General features: G+C 43.5%; 1 protein-coding gene across 1 annotated transcript in view; it reads left to right on the forward strand.

Moving 5' to 3' along the window:
- The window catches only part of FRRS1L (ferric chelate reductase 1 like), a 37505-nt gene that overhangs the window by 11596 nt on the left and 6992 nt on the right, over positions 1–18917 (forward strand). Inside the window, 3 exon segments of the mRNA XM_055125026.1 lie at positions 2998–3082; positions 6032–6170; positions 8958–9204. Coding sequence (XP_054981001.1) covers positions 2998–3082; positions 6032–6170; positions 8958–9204 — 471 coding nt within the window.

Consider the following 18917-nt stretch of genomic DNA (forward strand, 5'->3'; position numbering starts at 1 on the left):
AAAGCACTAACAAAGTATTTTTAAGAAATGGAAAAAGACATATTTTGAGAAAAAAAATGAGCTATAAGAAAATTGAGGTGGCAGAAACAGAAGGCAAAATGTAATTAAAGATAAACATAAGTGGCTGGAGAGATAGTGCATCAGATAGGGCATTTTCCTTGCATGCAATTGATCTGATCTCAATCCCTGACATCCCATATGGTCCCCTGAGCACCGCCGGGAGTGATTCCTAAATGCAGAGCCAGGACTAATCCCTGATCATTGCCAGGTATGACGCAAACCCTACCTTCCCCCCAAAAGACCCTATCATGAACAGCTTTGTGATGATCTATCATGGTGATTCAATTAAATAAAATGAAAAAAAAACCAACACAACACTTGAGCAAGGAACTTGCCTTGCCCTGGCCACGGTTCATCCACGTTTCAGTCCCAGCACCCCACGTGGTCTTTCAAGCACTGTAAGGAACAGTCACTGAGCATAGCCAGGAATAAGCCCTGAGCACAGCCACTGTGACAAGAAAATAAAGCCCACAAGATCGAGTTTTCCTTTTCAATGATGTTCATATTCTTTGCTCTTCTTATAACTTAGATTTTAGCCTTTTTCATATATAAGGATGTATGTATGTATTCCTCATATACTGTTAGCTTCAGATGCAATTTTTCTTTCTTTTTTTGAGCTACACCAGGCTGTGCTCAAGGCTTACTCTTGGCTCTACACGTAGGGATCACACTCCTGGACGGTTTGGGAGACCCTGTGGGGTGCCCAGGATCAAATCTGGGTCTGCTACGTGCAGGCACGTGTCCTACCTACAGTACGATCTCCAGCCCCATATGTTGGAATTATTCCCTCCTAGTGAGCCACCAGTCTGTTTCTTTTTTTCTATGATTTTCTTTCTTGAATCAAAATATTTCTCTTTTATAGAGCCAAGGTAGTGATTCTTCTTTGGGGGGAAAGTTAAGAGATTTGGGGCCCATGCTCAGTTAACGCTCAGGGGTTATTTCTGGCTCTGTGCTCAGGAGTGACTCCTGGCAGGGCTCAGTGAACCACGTGTAGTGCTGGGGACTGAATTAGGATCCGCTGCACGTCCCCAGTTTCCCTCCCATCCCCCTTCCAACTCCTCCCTCTGCTCAAGTGGTTTTATTTGAGAAAGCAAACACTAGAGGCGACTTAAGGTTGAAACCTGGGAGAGTAGATAAGGAAACGCGGCTTGGTGCACATCATGAAATTCTTTGGTTGCTGTTTGGGGGCCACAACTGGGGGCCACAGCTCAGGGGCCCAACGGGTGTGCTGCCCATTGAACCCAGGTTGGCTGCTGCAAGGCGAGTGCCCTACCTGGTCCCCTATCACGGAATTCTTTGCAGCCAGGAGCACTAACAGGTCTCACATTCCCATATGGATAGGTCTCCAAAGGAAGATTATTTACTACAGGGGATTGTTCATGCAGATTAAAAACATACAAGCTGGGGCCTGAGCGATCATACAGCAGGGAGGGCTTTTGCCTTGCACGAAGCCGACCCAGGTTCAATCGGAGGCATCCCATATGGCCCCCTAAGCATTGCCGGAGTCATTCCTGAGCGCAGAGCCAGGAGTAACCCCTGAGCATTGCTGGGTGTGACCCAAAGAGAAAAATTAAAAAAAAAAACAAAACATACAAGCCTTGTCTTTTTCAAGAGTACACATTTGAAAATAGGGCAGAATTTGGGCTTGTATTTTTAACTGCTGGTGCCACGTGGCCCCAATGAGCGTATTGAGCTGTAATCCCGGAGGCTGCAGACACTACCCAGGTCTCTACCACGTGGTTCCGGAGGGCTGGGGCAGCCCGTCATCCTTGGGCTCTAGTATTCGCTGTCTTGGCTGGTTGGCTGAGATTAGCTAGCAGTGGCCCTAGGACCTCCAGAGCACCACTGGGAGCTGCCCCCTAATTGGACATTGAGGATGAGTGTTCAGTTGGGGGAGCCCTCCCTAACCAGGACTGTCCCGGTGCTTCCGGCCTCTTGCATGCCTGTGGACAGTACAGCAAGGTGGCTTGGTGGGCACAGTGAGACGTCAGGTCTGGAACCTAGACTTTAGGTCCAGATTCTGCTGAAAACGCATTTGTAATTATTATCTTTTAAATTTTTTCCTTTTTATTGAATCACCATGAGATACACAGTTACAAAGCTCTTCCTGATCGGGTTTCAGTCGCACAATATTTCACATTTGGAATCGTCTTACACAGCAACTGCCTACGAGTTTCCTTTTGGTATATGGGAGGATATGAACGACTTTCTGCCACCTAGTAGGACCTCACACGAGACAGGCAAGGCTTCCACCACAGCAGGAACTAGCAGATGAGTTGCATACCTCCCCACCCCTGTGTTGTCTGGTGTCCTGTGTTGCCACATGTCTCCTTCGCAGTTGTCATAGTGAAACACTGCTTTTCTAAGAAGAATGTGTTAAATTGCTCATTAAAAAGCTTCCATCCTTTTTAGAGGCTGGAGAGAGAGAGAGAGTACAGCAGGTAGGGTACTTGCCTTGCATGCAGCCAACCTAGAAGATTTGATCCTCAACATCTCATGTGGTTCCCCGAGTAACACCAGGAATAACCGGTGAGCATTGCTGGGTGTGGCCAAAAAATAAATAAATAAAAGAACCAAAACTAAAACCCCTTCTATTCTTTTTAGATGGTAATGGTAATAATACATAAGACACAACTTGAGAAGGACGATGAGCTTAGGGATGAGTTAGGGGAAACTAGGGAGTGGGCTTTGTGTCAATGAATATGAACCCGCGACCCTCCAGAGATGCTGCCCATCTCTAAGGATGCAGCTCCGCCTTCGAGCCAGGCTGGTGAGCCTGTTTTTTGCATTCCCCTTTCTGAAGAGGAGAATTCAGCTTCAGTGAAGCCCATGGAAGCGATCGAGAGTACTTCTAGACATATATGATCAAAACTTGTCAAAGTCATATTGAACCATGCCTACGGAATTTCCTAACCACTGTTTATTCTCATTACCTAGGTTACCCTTTCCCTACTGCTCCTCCTGTGGACCCATTTGCCAAAATCAAAGTGGAAGACTGTGGAAAAACTAAGGGGTGCTTTAGGTTGGTAGACTTGCAAGTTGGGTAACTTTATGGCGAAGACGTTGATTTGCTTCTCAATGAAGTGTTTAAATTGCATGCAGTTCATTTGGATCAGGGATCATGAGGGTCACGGCACCAATTTGCAACCTGAAAGAATTTACGCCCTGGCTCGAATGCCATTAAGGCGTTGGAACATTCTTCTCATGTAATTGGTTCCGGGGTCTACTCCTGGCCAGTTGCTTAAAAGCAGAAGAAGCGCATAACCCAGATTGTGGTGTTTGCTTAGTCAGCAGAGATTGTGGGTAGTCAGACAGTGATAGGTACATGTGACACCCAGTGCCTTGTCAATGAGCCATGCCCTCCCGGATGTCTCTACCATCTTAACTAGTCATTAAGCACTGATGATGTCACTCGCTTGTGTCAGTAAATGAGGAGTCCATAAGTGATCATTAATAGTTTCCTATCCAGATGGACTGGAGAAAATTTGAGTCATCAGTAGTGAAAAAAGACCATCCGAACAGGAGTTTTTCCAAGAGAAACTGCTTTTCTGTTGGAAAAACCTCTATCTTATGGAATTCTTATGGAATTCTTATGGAACTCTTTACCACGTGAAACAAGCTGCCCAGATGCACCCCCCCCCCCCGCCAAATTCTGATTTTGCAGGAGGAATCAGTTTTATGAGTGTTCAGTGCTAAAGATTTAAGGAGAAAAAAATTCAGTACAGGGGATTTTCCTGTTCTTTGAACACCTGGGGCAGGGATGGGGTGTGGGGTGGAGAGGGGAAGGATAAAAAGACATTGAGTAATGTGATTCTTGGGGAAGATCGCCACCCAGCTCCATTCTGATGACGGGTAATTTTTGAGAAGGGACGGAAGGGAAGTACCCTGCTGCTTTGGAAAGACAAGTGTTTTGGCTCTTTAGCATTTTGTACCTTTAAATTTTTTCTCACCGCAGTTTTACATGGTCTTGGACTTAGATATTTTCCTGGTTGCCCCAGGAGGCCTGCCAGGTGGCAACATGGGCCTTGCCTGCCACCTTGGTCAGTCCTTGGCAGCCTGTGTCACTTCCGTCATCTGCTTCCTCTCGGAGCTGAGGTGGTAGTATCCTGCGTGCTGAACACTGTTGAAACATTGTTCAAACCCAAGTTTCCTGGTTCTTAAAGGATCTAGAAATCCTCTAGACAAAAATGTAAATGTTTGGCTTTTATTCCAGTGATTTGTATATCTAATCTTTAAAAGATTCATATATACATAATCCCATTATCCGGATAACACTTTCGACTGCTCTGTGCTTTAGTGTCTGGATTTGTTATTGCATTAGCACGGAGTAAAGGCAGTTCCCAGCAGAGTAGAGGCAAATTGAAAAATAAATGTTGCTCAGCGTAAACCAGACGAGGTCCTCTTTTGGTGCATTATACAAATGAGGGTTTTGCAGCAGTGCAGACAGAGAAAAGTGGAGCTTGTTTCACAGTGGTGCCACAGTTTGTCAGAGTATGTTGCACACTGCAGGCGGACAAACACCAGAAGAGAAAGTTACTCTCAGGAAAGTCACAGTTACACTTCATGTGAAAGCCATGATGTTACTGGTTACTGGCTACTGTGACTGGTTTTATAGTCTAATTTAAAATTAATATAGAAATCTTAAAATTAATATAGAAATCGTAGTTTAATTGCATAAAAGTTAGTAAATAGAAAGATTTGTAGAGGGACCAGAGCAGTATTACAGTGGGAAAGGCATTTGCCTTGCACATGTCAACTTGTGTTCCTTCCCCAGAACCATATAGGGTCCCCTGAGCATTGCCAGAAGTGATCCCTGAGCACAGAGCCAGGAGCACTTCCAGGTAATGTCCCAAAACATAAACCAAAAATTTTTTATACATTTCATTAACGAAGCACCGTAGCACTGTCGTCCCATTGATCATCGATTTGCTCGAGCGGGCACCAGTAACGTCTCCATTGTGAGACTTCTTGTTACTGTTTTTGGCATATCAAATATGCCACAGGTAGCTTGCCAGGCTCTGCCGTGCAGGCAGGATACTCTCAGTAGCTTGCTGGGCTCTCCAAGAGGGATGGAGGAATCAAACCTGGGTTGAAACGTATTTAAATGATTAACTTTGAGAATTTTTACCACCCAAAGGGATGAAATAGTAGCATTGGGAAACTAATAGAATGTAAAGAGTAGTGACTACAGTTCAGAGACCCAGCAACAAGTTCTGAGGCAGCTACTAACACAGCCTACACTGGCAACCTTGAACAAGTCTCTCATCTCTGGACCCTCTTTTTTTTGTTTGTTTCCTCTTCAGAGGAGCTCAGGGGCCCAGTGGACCAACTTGGATAATCTTTATTTGAGGAGGCTGCACCCTGAAATTCACAGGGTTTACTCCTGGCTCTGCACCTAGGAATTCTTCCTGGCGGTGCTTGGGGACCATATGGGGAGCCAGGGATTGAACCCGGGTTGGCCGCGTGCAAGGCAAATGGCCCACCCGCTTGTACTATGGCTCTAGCCCTGTCCCACTGCCCCTTGTTTTTTAACATAAAGTGGTGCCCATCATTTCCAAAGTCCTTCCTGACTAGGGTGGAGTCAAGAAGAAGGTGTTTTTGAAATTCTTGGCAGCAAAGATCTAATTTGTTGGGCCGGAGTGATAGTACAGTGGGTAGGGCATTTGCCTTGCATGTGGCCAACCTGGGTTTGATCCCTGGCATCCCATATGGTCCCCTGAGCAGTGCCAGGAGTAATTCTTAAGTACAGAGCCAGGAGTAATTCTTGAGTGCAGAGCCAGGGGTAACCCCTGAGCATCACCCGGTGTGACCCCCCCTCACAAAAAAAAGCTAAAAAATAAAAACAAAAAGGTCTAATTTGTTGTCTAGTACTAGTCAAGTATTGCTTGACTAGTAGATGACATAGATGCCTGTATTGTGTTTCAAATATGCATATGAGGAAGCAGTAACATGTTGGGGATTTGTCCTATAGATATGGCAAACCCGGCTGTAACGCTGAGACCTGCGACTACTTCCTTAGCTACCGAATAATAGGGGCTGATGTGGAGTTTGAGCTCAGTGCAGACACGGATGGTTGGGTAGCCGTTGGATTCTCTTCCGACAAGAAAATGGTAAGAGGTGAATCCCGACAAAAACTGATTTTTCGTTTTAGTTTGCTGTGCCACTTTTGATTAAAAAAATATTTTTTGTTGTTTGCTTTGTCTTGGCACTACACCTGGTGGTGCTCAGGGCTTACTCCTGGCTTTGCACTCAGGAATTGCTCCTGGCAGTGCTTGGGATGCCAGGGATCGAACCCGGGTCGGCCGCGTGCAAGGCAAATGTCCTACCCGCTGTGCTATTGCTCCGGCCCCAGCAGTGCAAATATTCTAATAGTTAAAACTACCCTCTGCAAGGTTGAAAAATTCAAGCTGGGCCAGAGAGATAGTGCAGCAGGTAGGGTGCTCGCCTTGCACATAGCTCACCCCGGGTTTGATTCCGGCCCCACATATGGGCCCCCCCAAATCTACCAGGAGTGATCCCTGAGCACAGCCAAGTGTCCTGGAAAGCCAAAACAAAATGAAAATTCAAGCCAGCTTAAACAGGAGGAGATTGGTTCTGAGTCTACACATGGTCCTGAGGGTTTCCTAGTTCGTGTATTCAGCAGGCATTTTTCACAGCAATGCTGCAATGGGCCCTTCCAGAGCTCTGTGGCCTGGCTTCAGATTTTTTCTAATCATTCTGGAACCAGCATCTACTGGAATATGTTTTTTTTTTCCCCATGGCAGAAGAGCAAGAACCAAGCTTATTTCAAAACCTCTGCTTGGGTCACATATGCGAATTGGCCATTGCACAAAGTCATTTGCAACCAAGTCCATAATGAAGAGCAGGAAGTACAACCCATTCCTCCCCCACCCTTCACCAAGAAGCCTCACAAGGGTGTGGGCATTTATTACCACTACAGGGGAGTCAGGACTTGGGGCCACCATGTGAGTCTCCCATGGGCAAGAGTATCAGGGCCTCAGAAAGGGCCACGGACAGGAACAGGCCTGGCTTTAGGAATCCGGAAAACTGTCCGTCCCTTGCCTCAGTTTCTCTCTGCGCCTCTACTGTATTCTCCCCCTTTTGCTTCTAGAGCCGTCACATGGCATGTCACAGTGCCAGCCTAGGTTAGACCCCGGTAACTTTGCATCTTGGCAAAGGGGTGGTGACCGTTCCCCTTCTCTTCAGCTCCAGCAGTGAGAGGACCAATGAGACCAGGGTTACCCCAGAGGGAGAGGTGAGGAGCGCCAAGATTTTGGATGTGTTTTGAAGGTAGCACTGAGAGGCTGGGCTGCTGGATTGGATGTTGTAGCTGGGCGCAAGGAAGTCAGTGCTGCAGGGATCGTCTCAGAGAGTGGGTGGGCTCCCACCCTTTCCTCCTTGTTGAGGCCATGAGGCAGTGGTCCAACCAGTGAGAATGATGCATCCCTAGTCTCCCTCTCAGTAGAAACAGCAGTCTTGGGCCAAATCCAGATGCTGGCTTAGTATGTGAGTGACTGTTCCCTGTCCTGGAATTCATTTGCCCCCGTAGTGTGGGTATTAAAATTGGAGGCGCAGAGGAGTGAGTGAAGAATTTTCAAACTCATGTTGGACATCTTGCTAAAGGCCAAATTAAAAGGCCATTGAAAGGCCAGGTGGCCTGCCTGGCTGCCCGCCTTCCCTCCCTCCCTCCCTGCCCCCTCCCTCCCTCCCTCCCTCCCTCCCTCCCTCCCTCCCTCCCTCCCTCCCTCCCTCCCTCCCTTCCTTCCTTCCTTCCTTCCTTCCTTCCTTCCTTCCTTCCTTCCTTCCTTCCTTCCTTCCTTCCTTCCTTTCCCTTTTCTCCCCTCCCCTTCCCAGCTATACCTAATAGTGCTCAGGGGTTATTCCTGGGGCTGTTTCTGGCTCTCGTTCAGGACTGACCACTGTCTGTCACAGTGGAGCTCCTAAACACATTCACAGGAATGTGTTTAGGAGCTCCACCATATGTGAGGCGGAGATAGACTCAGGCTTGACCATATGTAAGGCAGATGCCTTAACCCCGGTACTATCTCTCTGCCCACACACCCCTGCCAACAGTCTTTAAAATTATTTTTTCTTTTCCTGTTTTTTCAAAAAAATTAAGCACAGATTAATTTTTTTTGGGGGGGGAGGTTTGGGCCACAGGTTTGTCTGTGTTCAGGACTTACTCCTTGGTTCTGTGCTCAGGGGACCATATGCAGTGCTGTGGATTGACCAGATCAGCTGTGTGCAAGGCAAGCCCCTTACCCACCACACTATCTCTCCAGCCCTGACCCTAACTATTTAAGCAACTCTCTCAACATCAGCGGCATTCTCTCTCACTATATAGTTTATTAAATTTGGGAAGTTTAACATTGATAGTATTATCAAATATACTATTCCCTTTTCAAATGTTACCAATTATCTCAGTACTGACCTTCACAGGAATTTGTTTTTGATGTATATTTTTTTCTAAAAATATTATGTGTTGTTATGTATTTTTTATCTTTAGTGTTTGTTATTTTGGGAAATGGGTTCTTTCTTTCAGCCCTCTTTGAAGACCACATGGCAGGATTTTAATTTTTTTTGTAGACATGGGAACTACAATTTGGGTTTGTCAGTTTCCTTGTGATTAGATTAGTATGTGTTTTGGCAGAAATATAAGCTAGCTGGTGATACCATCTTCTCCAAACAGCATTTTAGGAGTCATTTGATGTCAGCTATTCTGACTCAAAGTTTGATTACTCGATTCAATCTTTTAAGTGACATTTAAAGTAAATGTTGGGATATCATTTTAGATCATGGAGGTAATAGGATGCATAAGTCTGAGTGACATTCCTTATGGCAGGAAAGATGGATAAGGATGGGACCTTGACCTTGACTTTTCTCTTTATCAACATTAGGGAGGCGACGACGTCATGGCCTGCGTTCATGATGACAATGGCAGGGTCCGAATACAGCACTTCTATAATGTTGGCCAGTGGGCAAAGGAGATTCAGCGAAATCCTGCCAGGGACGAAGAAGGGGTTTTTGAGAACAACCGGGTCACCTGCAGGTTTAAACGTCCCGTGAATGTTCCTAGAGAAGAAACCATTGTTGATCTGCATTTGAGCTGGTATTACCTCTTTGCTTGGGGTCCCGCCATTCAAGGTAAGTTGACATCGAGGGATCTGTATTAAATGTCAGATTCATGATGCATGGAATAAGTACATTAGATAATAATAAAAGAAAAAGAATCCTGCCTTCAGATGGCTATAATGGGGCTTATCAAACACATGACAAATGAATGTTGGGATAGAGACACAGCACAGGGTAAGGTGCTTTTCTGAATGCAGCTGAGTCCTGTTCAGTCCTAGCACCATTTATGGTCCCCTTGAGCACTGACGGAAGTGTGCTCTGAGCATCACTGGTGTGGCCCCCTCAAAAAAAAAAAAGCAATAGAGATGCATAGCTGGAGTAGCATCAAGTAATCCGTGATGCTTTGTGAAAACCTCTGTGTGCTCTCTGTGGGGACTTGATCCTGTTTAATTTTACAAAGTCCTCATTTAGGGGGCCAGCGCTCTGTAGGGCATTTGCTTTGCATGTGGATTTGCATTTGCTTTGAACCGACCTGGGTTCAATCCCCAGTATTGTACCGTGAACACCACCCGGAACAATTCCTCAGTGCTGAGCCAGGAGTAAACCCTGAGCATCACTGGGTATGACCCCCAAAGCAAAAAACAAACAACAACAACAAAAAAAACCCTAAAGTCCTTGCTTACTACTATATCCTTAAGAAGCATCATTACAGTTATTTTGGAGAGGTTAAGGAAACCTACTCAGACTCTTCTAACTGAAAACATAACACAAAAAATTCAATCCTAGCTGTGTCTGATTCCAAAGGCAGGGAGTACTATTTTTAATTTATTCTTTAAATTAATCACTGTGTCATACACAGTTACAAATTTGTTCATGATTGAGTTAAAATCATATAGTGTTCTAATGCTCATCCTTTCACCAGTGTACATTTCTCATCACCAGTGTTCCCAGCTTCCCTCCCACCCCCCACCCCCAGACTTCCTCTGTAACAGTTACTTCACTGTTACTGAAGGGTTATCATGTATATCACTTTAACTCTTTACCCCCCCGCCCCCCCGCACCCAGTTCTTGCATAGAGACATCATTTCCTACTCTCATTGTCACAGTGGTCCCTTCTCTGTTCTAACCGCACTTTCCCAAATTCCCATGGCAAGTTTCCTACTACGGACCACTCCTCCTGCCCTAATTTCTGATGTCTTTGGGTGTTGTTCTCATATTATGTTTTTTTTATGTCCCACAAATGAGTGCAATAATTCTCTCTCTCTCTCTTCTCCTCTCTCTCTCTCTCTCTCTCTCTCTCTCTCTCTCTCTCTCTCTCTCTCTCTCTCTCTCTCTCTCTCTCTCCCTCTCCCTCTCCCTGACTCATTTCACTCAGCACGATACATTCCATGTCCATCCATATATAAACAGATTCCTTGACTTCATTTTTTCTCTCATGACTTCATAGTGTTCTCTAGTTTAGATGTACCATAGTTTCTTTATCCACTCCTCTGTGCTTGGATTGGTTCCAGATTCTGGCTATTGTGAATAGTGCTGCAATGAATATAGGACTGTGGATATCATTTAAATATTATGCTTTGGGGTCTTGGGGTATATTTCCAGGAGTGGAATTGCTGAGTTGTATGTAAGCTCAACCTAGGTTTTTGAGGAATGTTCATATTGCTTTCCAAAAAGGCTGGGCCAGTCAGCATTTCCACCAGCAGTGAGCAAGGGTCCCTTGTTCCCCGTATCCTCACCAATACTGGTTGTTTGTTTGTTTTTTTGATAGATGCCAGTCTCTGTGGTGTGAGGTGCTATCTCATTGTTGTTTTGGTTTGCATTTCCCTGATGATTAGTGGTAGAGAATTTCTTCATATGCTTTTTGGCCATTTTTATTTCTTCTTTGAGGATACTTAGATTCATCTTTTCCCTAATTTTGATGGGGCTGGATTTTTTTTCTTGTAAAGTTCTACCTGTTTTATGTATTTTGAATATTAACCATTTATCAGATAAATGGTGCACAAATGATTTTTTCCTGTCTGCTGGTTGTCTTTGTATTCTGGTCTTTATTTCCTTTGAGGTGCAGAAGCTTCTTAATTTAATGTAGTTGCATTTGTTGATCTTAGGTTCCACTTGCTTAGTCAGTGGCATTTAATCTTTAAAGATGGCTTTAGTTTCAGTGTCATGGAGAGTTCTGCCTATGTTTTGTTCTGGGTGCCTTATGGTTTCAGGTCTGATACTGAGGTCTTTAATCCATTTTTACTTTACTTTTGCACATAGTGTCGGGAAGAGGTCTAAGTCATTTTTTGGAATGTGGCTCACCAATTTTCCCAACATCACTTGTTGAAGAGGCTTTCCTTACTCCACTCCATATTTTTTTGCTTCTTTATCTAAGATTAATGGATCATACACTTGAGGGTTTCTCTCTGCATGTTTAATTCTATTGATCAGAAGGGTTTTCTTTATTGTAGTACCATGCTGTTTTAATTACTACTACTTTGTAGTATAGTTTGAAGTTGAGAAAAGTGATGTTTCCCATCTTCTTTATCCCAAGGATTGCTTTGGCTATTTGGGGTGTGTGTGTGTGTGTGTGTGTGTGTGTGTGTGTGTGTGTGTGTGTTTGTGTGTGTGCATTGTGCCATATGAATTTTAAATTTATTTTATTTGAGCTGTTTCTTTGAAAAGTGTCACGGGTTTCCTTATAGGGATTGCATTGAAATCTGTTTAATGCTTGGGGAGTTTTGCCATTTTGATGATGCTAATCCTCCAATTCCATGAGCAGGGGATGTGTTTTATCTCCTTGTGCCCGCTTTTATTTCTTTTAGCAAAGTTTCATAGTTTTCTTTGTATAGGTCTTTCACCTCTTTGGTTAAACTGATTCCTAAGTAATTCAGTTTCTTTCTTTTTTTTAAATTTTTTTTATTGAATCACCATGTGGAAAGTTACAAAGCTTTCAGGCTTAAGTTATACAATGCTCAAACACCCATCCCTTCACCAGTGCACATATTCCACCACCAGGAACCCCAGTATACCTCCCCCCCACACCCCGCACCCCACCTTCTGCCTATGTAGCTGATAAATTTCACTTTACTTTTCTCTTTGATTACGTTCAATATTTTAACAAAAAACTCACTATTATTGTTTGGAATTCCCCCCCACCCAAAGTCAGACCTGTTGAAAAGGAAGCATTTGATAATTTGTTTTCCATTGCTGACAATAAAGAGATATGAGGTCTATAGCGGCCGTGCGGTTTTGAATTTCTGTATTTTAGTAACTAAGTCCAGGGAAATTTCTGCCAGAAATTGCATCACTGCAAGCTCGTACCTCCCTTTTGTGGTCATCATAAGATGGCGGCTGTGGCTCAGTTCACAGTCTAGATTGAACAGACTGTGAACAGAATATTGAACAGTCTAGAGACATTTCTGCAAGAAGCTGCTGGTGCCCAACGTAGTTTAGCTGGCCTCCGGGGCCATGGTCGTGCAGCAGTGGAGAGGCCGCACACGTGCAGCCTCCGGGGTTACATCTCAGCGGAGGGCCAGTAATTCAGTTTCTGAGGCATAATTGTGAATGGAATTTTTTTGTGTGTCTTCTATGTATTTGCATATAGGAAAGCTATGTTCTTTTGCAGTTAATTTTGTAGTCTGCCACTCTATTATACAGATTTATAGTTTCTAGGGGCTATTTTTTGTAGCATATTTAGGCTTTTCTAAATATAGTATCATGTCATCCACTGATAGTGAGACCTTGACTTCTTCCTTTCCTATCTGGATGCCCTTCATGTCTTTTTCTTGTTTAATTACTTCTTGGCAAGTACTTCCAGTACTTAAGTGAATAAAATTGGCAAGAGTGGGCAACCTTGTCTTGTGTCTTATCTTAGCAGGAAGGCTTTTCCCCCCATTGAGTATGATGTTTGCCGTGGGTTGTGGTAAATGACTTTGACTCTGTTGAAGAAAGTCCCTTCAGTTCCCATTCTATTGAGATTTTATCATGAATGGATGCTAGATCGTTTCAAATGCTTTCTCTGCACCTATTGAAATGATCATACGATTTTTTTCATCTCAATATGGTATATTATGTTGATTGAGTTATGTATGTCAAACCATCCTTACACCCCATGGATTAATCCCATTTGGTCATGGTGTATGATCTTTTTGATAAGTTGTTGGATTCGATTTGCAAGCATTTTGTTGAGGGTCTTTGCATCTATGTTCATCAGGAATATTGGTTTGTAATTCTCTTTTGATGTGTGTGCTGTCCCTATCTGCTTTTGGTATCAAGATAATGGTTGCTTCATAGAAATTGTTCATGAGTGTTTCTGTTTCCTCAATTTCCTGAAAGAGCCTGGAAAAGATTAGCAGTAGGTCTTCTGTAAAGGTTTTGTAGAACTCACTAATGAATCCAGCCAGGCCTATGCTCTTTTTTTGGTAGAGGAAACTTTTGATTACCATTATGATTTCTTTGATGATGATAGGTCTGTTCAGGTGTTCCATATCTTATTGGTTCAGCTTTGAAAGGTTATAGGAGTCCAAGAATTCATCCATTTATTCTAGGTTCTCTTGTTTCCTGGCAATATAGTTGATCAAAGCAATTGCTGATGATCCTTTGAACTTCCGAGGTCTATTGTAATGCCGCCCCTTTCATTTCTGATTTTGTTTATTAGGGCTCTTTCTTTTTTTTAGTCTTGCTGATAGTTTATCAATTTTGTTTATTTTTTCTGAAAAACTAGCTCTTGGTTTAATTAATTTTTTGGATTTATTTTTATAGATTCAGTTCATTGATTTCTGCTCTAAGTTTTATTATTTCCTTTCTTCTGAATACTTTGGGCTCCTTCTATTGGTCATTTTCCAATTTCTTGAGCTGTGCACTCAAGTTATTTATATGAACCCTTTCTTCCTTCATGATGAATACTTGCAAAGCTATAAACATTTCTCTTAGCACCTCTTTTGCTGTGTCCCACAAGTTCTGGTAGCTCATGTCCTCATTCTTGTTTGTTTCCAGGAATCTTTTGATTTCCTCTCTGACTCACTGGCTCTTCAGTAGTGAGCTTTTTAATTTCCAAGTGATGGATTTAATTCTCCATTTCTGTTTATAATTAACTTCTATTTTTAGCGCATCATGGTTTGAGAAGATAGTTGATACAACTTCTATCTTCTTGATTTTATGGAGGTACATTTTGTCACCCAGCATGTGGTCTCTCTTGGAGAATGTCTTGTGCATTGTAGAAGAATGTATATTCAGTATTTCCTTGCTGAGTTTTAGTCTGGATGTGACAGAGCAGTGAGTGGTATCAAGAGGTGACAGGACGGTGTTGATATCTCCAACTACTATTGTGTTGCTATCAATAACCTCCTTGAAATCTGTTAGCAGTTGGTGCATATATGTTTAGGAGTATGATTTCTTTCTGATGTACAGATCCCTTGCTCATTAAAAAGTAACTCTTAATTTCTCTGTCTCCTATAACCTTTTAGAGACTGAAATCTGTATTGTCTGATATTAGTATGGCCATCCCAGACTTTTTTGAGAGAGTTGAGGGAGTCGTTTGCTTGCAGGATTGTCTTCCAACCTTTGACTTTGTCTATGTTTATTCTCACTTTTCAAGACTAGGTATACTCTATTTAAATTTTTTTAAATTTTCCTAAATATTTCTGTTTTTCTTTCTTTTTTGTTATTGAATCACTGTGAGATAGAGTTACAAAGCTTTTATGATTAAGTTTCAGTCATACAATGATTGGGCACCCATCTCTCCACCAGTATACTTTTTCCACCACTAATGTCCCCAGTGTCCCTCCCAGTACTCCCACCCAACCCACCCCCTGCCTCTATGGTGGACAATTTTCTTCTTATTCTCTCTCTACTTTTGGGCATTATGGTTTGTAATACAGATACTGAGAGGCCCTCATGTTTGGTTGTTTATGTACTTTCAGCACACATCTCCTATCCTGAGTGATCCCTCCAACCATGGTTGACTTAGTGATCCCTTCTGTATTCCAGCTGCCTTCTCACCCAGCTCATGAGGCAGGCTTCCAACTGTGGAGCAATTTTTCTGGCCCCTGTCTCTACTGTCCTTGGGTGTTAGTCTCATGTTATGTTATTTTATATTCCACAAATGAGTGCGGTCATTCTGTGTCTGTCCCTCTCTTTCTGACTCATTTCACTTAGCATGGTACTCTTCATGTCTATCCACTTATAAGCAAATTTCATGACTTCATCTTTCCTAACAGTTGCATCGTATTTCTTTGTGTACATATACCATAGTTTCCTCAACCAGTAGTCTCTTCTTGGGCACTTGGGTTGTTTCCAGATTTTGTCTATTGTGAACAGTGCTGCAATGAACATACAGGTGCAGATGTCATTTCTACTGTGCTTTTGCACATCGCTGGGATATATTATAGAGAGTACTCTTAATGGTAATATATAAAATATTAAAATACTGAACTGGAAAGGGCAGCTGGAGACTTATCTGGGAATTGCAGAGTATTACATTAGTGTTCACCTTATGCTGGAAATCTCAGATCCCCTACGTTATCTTATAACTTAACTCATTAATATTCACATTTTAATGTGTGTAGGAATTGTCTGGCTATGAATTAAAATGCAGCTTCCAGTATGTCTGAGGTCCAGGATTCTGTATTTCTTACCAGCTCTAAGGTGATATTAGCCCACTGAAGACTTCATTTTGAGTGGCAGAATTCTCCAGACCCTATGACATCATGAGGTCTTTTAGAGTAGGGGTGGGGAACCCACGATTCATGGACAGATAAGCTTGCTTCTTGTTCACTCCCACAGCCTGTCTTCCTGTATTCCATGGCCCTCCGATGACGTTGCAAATATACAAATGGGCCTTGGCAGTAAAAGATTCCCCACCCCTGTTTGAGAGGAAGCTAAAATCAAATTATGCCATGTCTTTAACATTCTCTGGTTGATCAGCTTAATGGCTTAACTAAGAAAGAAAATTGTTTGCAGTAATTGTAATCAGAACTCTTTCTGGCTCCTGGTAATTGCTTCTTCCTAACTGTATATTAATCAACTATCCATGATCTAATCTGGTCTTTTTTCCCTCTTAAATTGTTTTCATTTATTGGGCTAGAGATTTAATCCTTCCCTCTCTCCCTCCCTTCTTACTTCCTCTCTTCCTCTCTCCTTCCCTCCTTCCCTCCCTCCCTCCCTCCCTCCCTCCCTTTGTTCCTTTTTTCTTTCTCTTTCTTCCTTTCTTTCCTTCTTCCTGATGCTTCTAGTTTTGTGATACCTTTTCCATGTGTTTATTTTCCAGGTCAGCAGCAGAACTGCAGTTCTGTTTGTAAATTATATCTTAGCTTGGATAAATAAAAATTACTTATTTTAAAATTGTTTCATATTCATTTAAAATAATGGGATTTGAAATCCAACCGTTTGAGTTTGAGGATTGGTTCTGCCTCTTGAAAATTGTGTATAGCCTTTAAATTCTGAAATTCGTAATTTCTTTGTATCTAGACTGGGAATAATAATAATAGTAATAGTAATAATAATGCCAACTTTATAGGATTATTGTAAGGATAAAATGAAAGCCGGTATCTTAAATTGTTTTCTGGCTGTGCAGAGCTGTACCTGAGAATAGCACCTTTCATGAGTGCCATGGTAGAATACTCCAAGGTCTGATGCCTTCGCCTGATTCTTAGGACTTCTCTTTCTCACTATCACAAACAAAACAGAAACGTTGCTGGCCCATATGTGGACTATGGGGCTTCTTCTTTAGTTTCATTTGGTCATAACCAGCTATGCAGAGGGCTTTCTCCCAACTCTGTGTCAGGGATCACTCTTGGCAGGGATTCTATGTATAGGATGCTGGTATCAAACTAGGTCAGCTGTGTGCAAGGCAAGCGCTTTACTCGCTGTCCTGTCTCTCTGGTCCCTTCTCTTTTTTTTTTTTTTTGAGTTCCCTTTAATACTTTTTGTTCTTTCAGGCTGTCTCTAGGGATGTTAACTTGAAGCTTAGGTTTGAAGACTGGGATTAGATTTCTTTGAAGGAAGACATGATTCAGAGGGGCGTGGTTATGCCTTGGCGGCTATGTAGGTGATCAGTGAGTGACATTAGGTAGGAGAGGTGAGAGGGACTTGTTGAACAAAGAATCATGGGCGACGTGAAGAATCTGATTTGTGCCAAACTGCAGTCAGCATGGAGCCTGGTTCAGGGCATTGATACACCCGCGTTAGCAGGGCTTCCCTGTATGAAGTCCCCGCAGAGTCCTGATGCTAAATCCACTTTCCTTTTTTTAAATTTATTTTTCAAAAATTTTAATGTTGGGCTGGAGTGATAGCACAGCGGGTAGGGCGTTTGCCTTGCACGTGGCCGACCTAGGTTCGAATCCCAGCATCCCATATGGTCCCCTGAGCACTGCCAGGGGTGATTCCTGAGTGCATGAGCCAGGAGTGACCCCTGTGCATCGCCGGGTGTGACCCAAAAAGCAAAAAAAATTTTTTTAATGTTATTTTTTCTAATTGAGTCACTGTGAGATACACAGTTACAAAGTAGATCATAATCAGGTTTCAGTCATCCAGTGATCCAACACCCATCCCTCCACCAGTGTCCATTTCCCACCACCAGTGACCACAGTATCCCTCCTGCCACACCCCCTCCCCAGCCTGCCTCTATGGCTCTATGACAGGCACTTTCCCTCGCTCTTTCTCCCTCCCTCTTTCCCTCCCTCCCTCTCTCCCTCCCTCTTTCTCTACCTCTCTCCCTCTCTCCCTCTCCCCCCTCCCTCCCTCTCGCTTTCCCTCCCTCTCTCTCTCTCTCTCTCCCTCTTCCTCTCTCTCTTCCCCCTCTCTCCCCCTCCCTCTCTCCCTCTCTCCCTCTCTTCCCCTCTTCCCCTCTTCCCCTCTTTCCCTCTTCCTCTCCTCTCTCTCTCCCTCTCCTTCTCCCTCTCCCTCTCCCCCGCCTTTCTGGGCACTATGGTCTGCAACACAGATACTGAGAGGTTATTATGTTTATTCCTTTACCTACTACTTTTTACCTACTTTCAGCACGCAGTTCCTATCCAGAGTGATCATTTCCAACTCTCCTTGTCATAATGGTCCCTCTCCTATCCCAGTTGCCTTCTTCCCCAGCACTTGAGGCAGAGACCCCTCTTTCTAAGGAGATTGTGGCCCTGAACTCCTCTGCCTTCATCTCCTTAATTCAAGTTCTTAGGGATTATTCAGTTGGAGTCCTTCAACTACCTGATTCATTCTGATCAATATTATTTCTAAGGAGCTTCTTTCCCCTTCTAACCAGTTTGAAGAAAAGTTTTCGGCCCAACAACTTGTTTGGTAACCTAATTCTCCTTTCTGTTCTATTTTGTTTTTGTTTGGGGGTCACACCTGGCCGTGCTTAGGGCTCACTCCTGATGGGTGCTCAGGGAACCAAATGGGAGATGAGGATTGAACCAGAGTCTGCCACGTGCAAGGCAGTCACCTTACCTGCTGTATTAGGACTCTGGGCCCTCCTCGCTATTCTATTTTGCCCTTCAGTGCCAGGCAGACACACAGGTACAGCACAACCCATCAGGGCAGGCTACCACTCATGACCTATATAAATAATACATTAAGAAGGTTTCAGCTCTTGAAAGTAGACTAGAGACTGAACAGGATGACCACTCAATACCCCTATTGCAAGCCACAACACCCAAAAGGAAAGAGAGATATCAAATTGGAATGCCCCACCACAGAGGCGGGGTGGGGTGGCGGGGGACGGGATTGAGGGAGTGGGAGGGATACTGGGTTGTAGTGGAGAATGGACACTGGCGGAGGGATGGGCTCTCAAACATTGCATGAGGGAAAAACAAGCACGA

Source organism: Sorex araneus, chromosome 1 (assembly GCF_027595985.1).
Source record: "Sorex araneus isolate mSorAra2 chromosome 1, mSorAra2.pri, whole genome shotgun sequence".
NCBI lineage: Eukaryota > Metazoa > Chordata > Mammalia > Eulipotyphla > Soricidae > Sorex > Sorex araneus.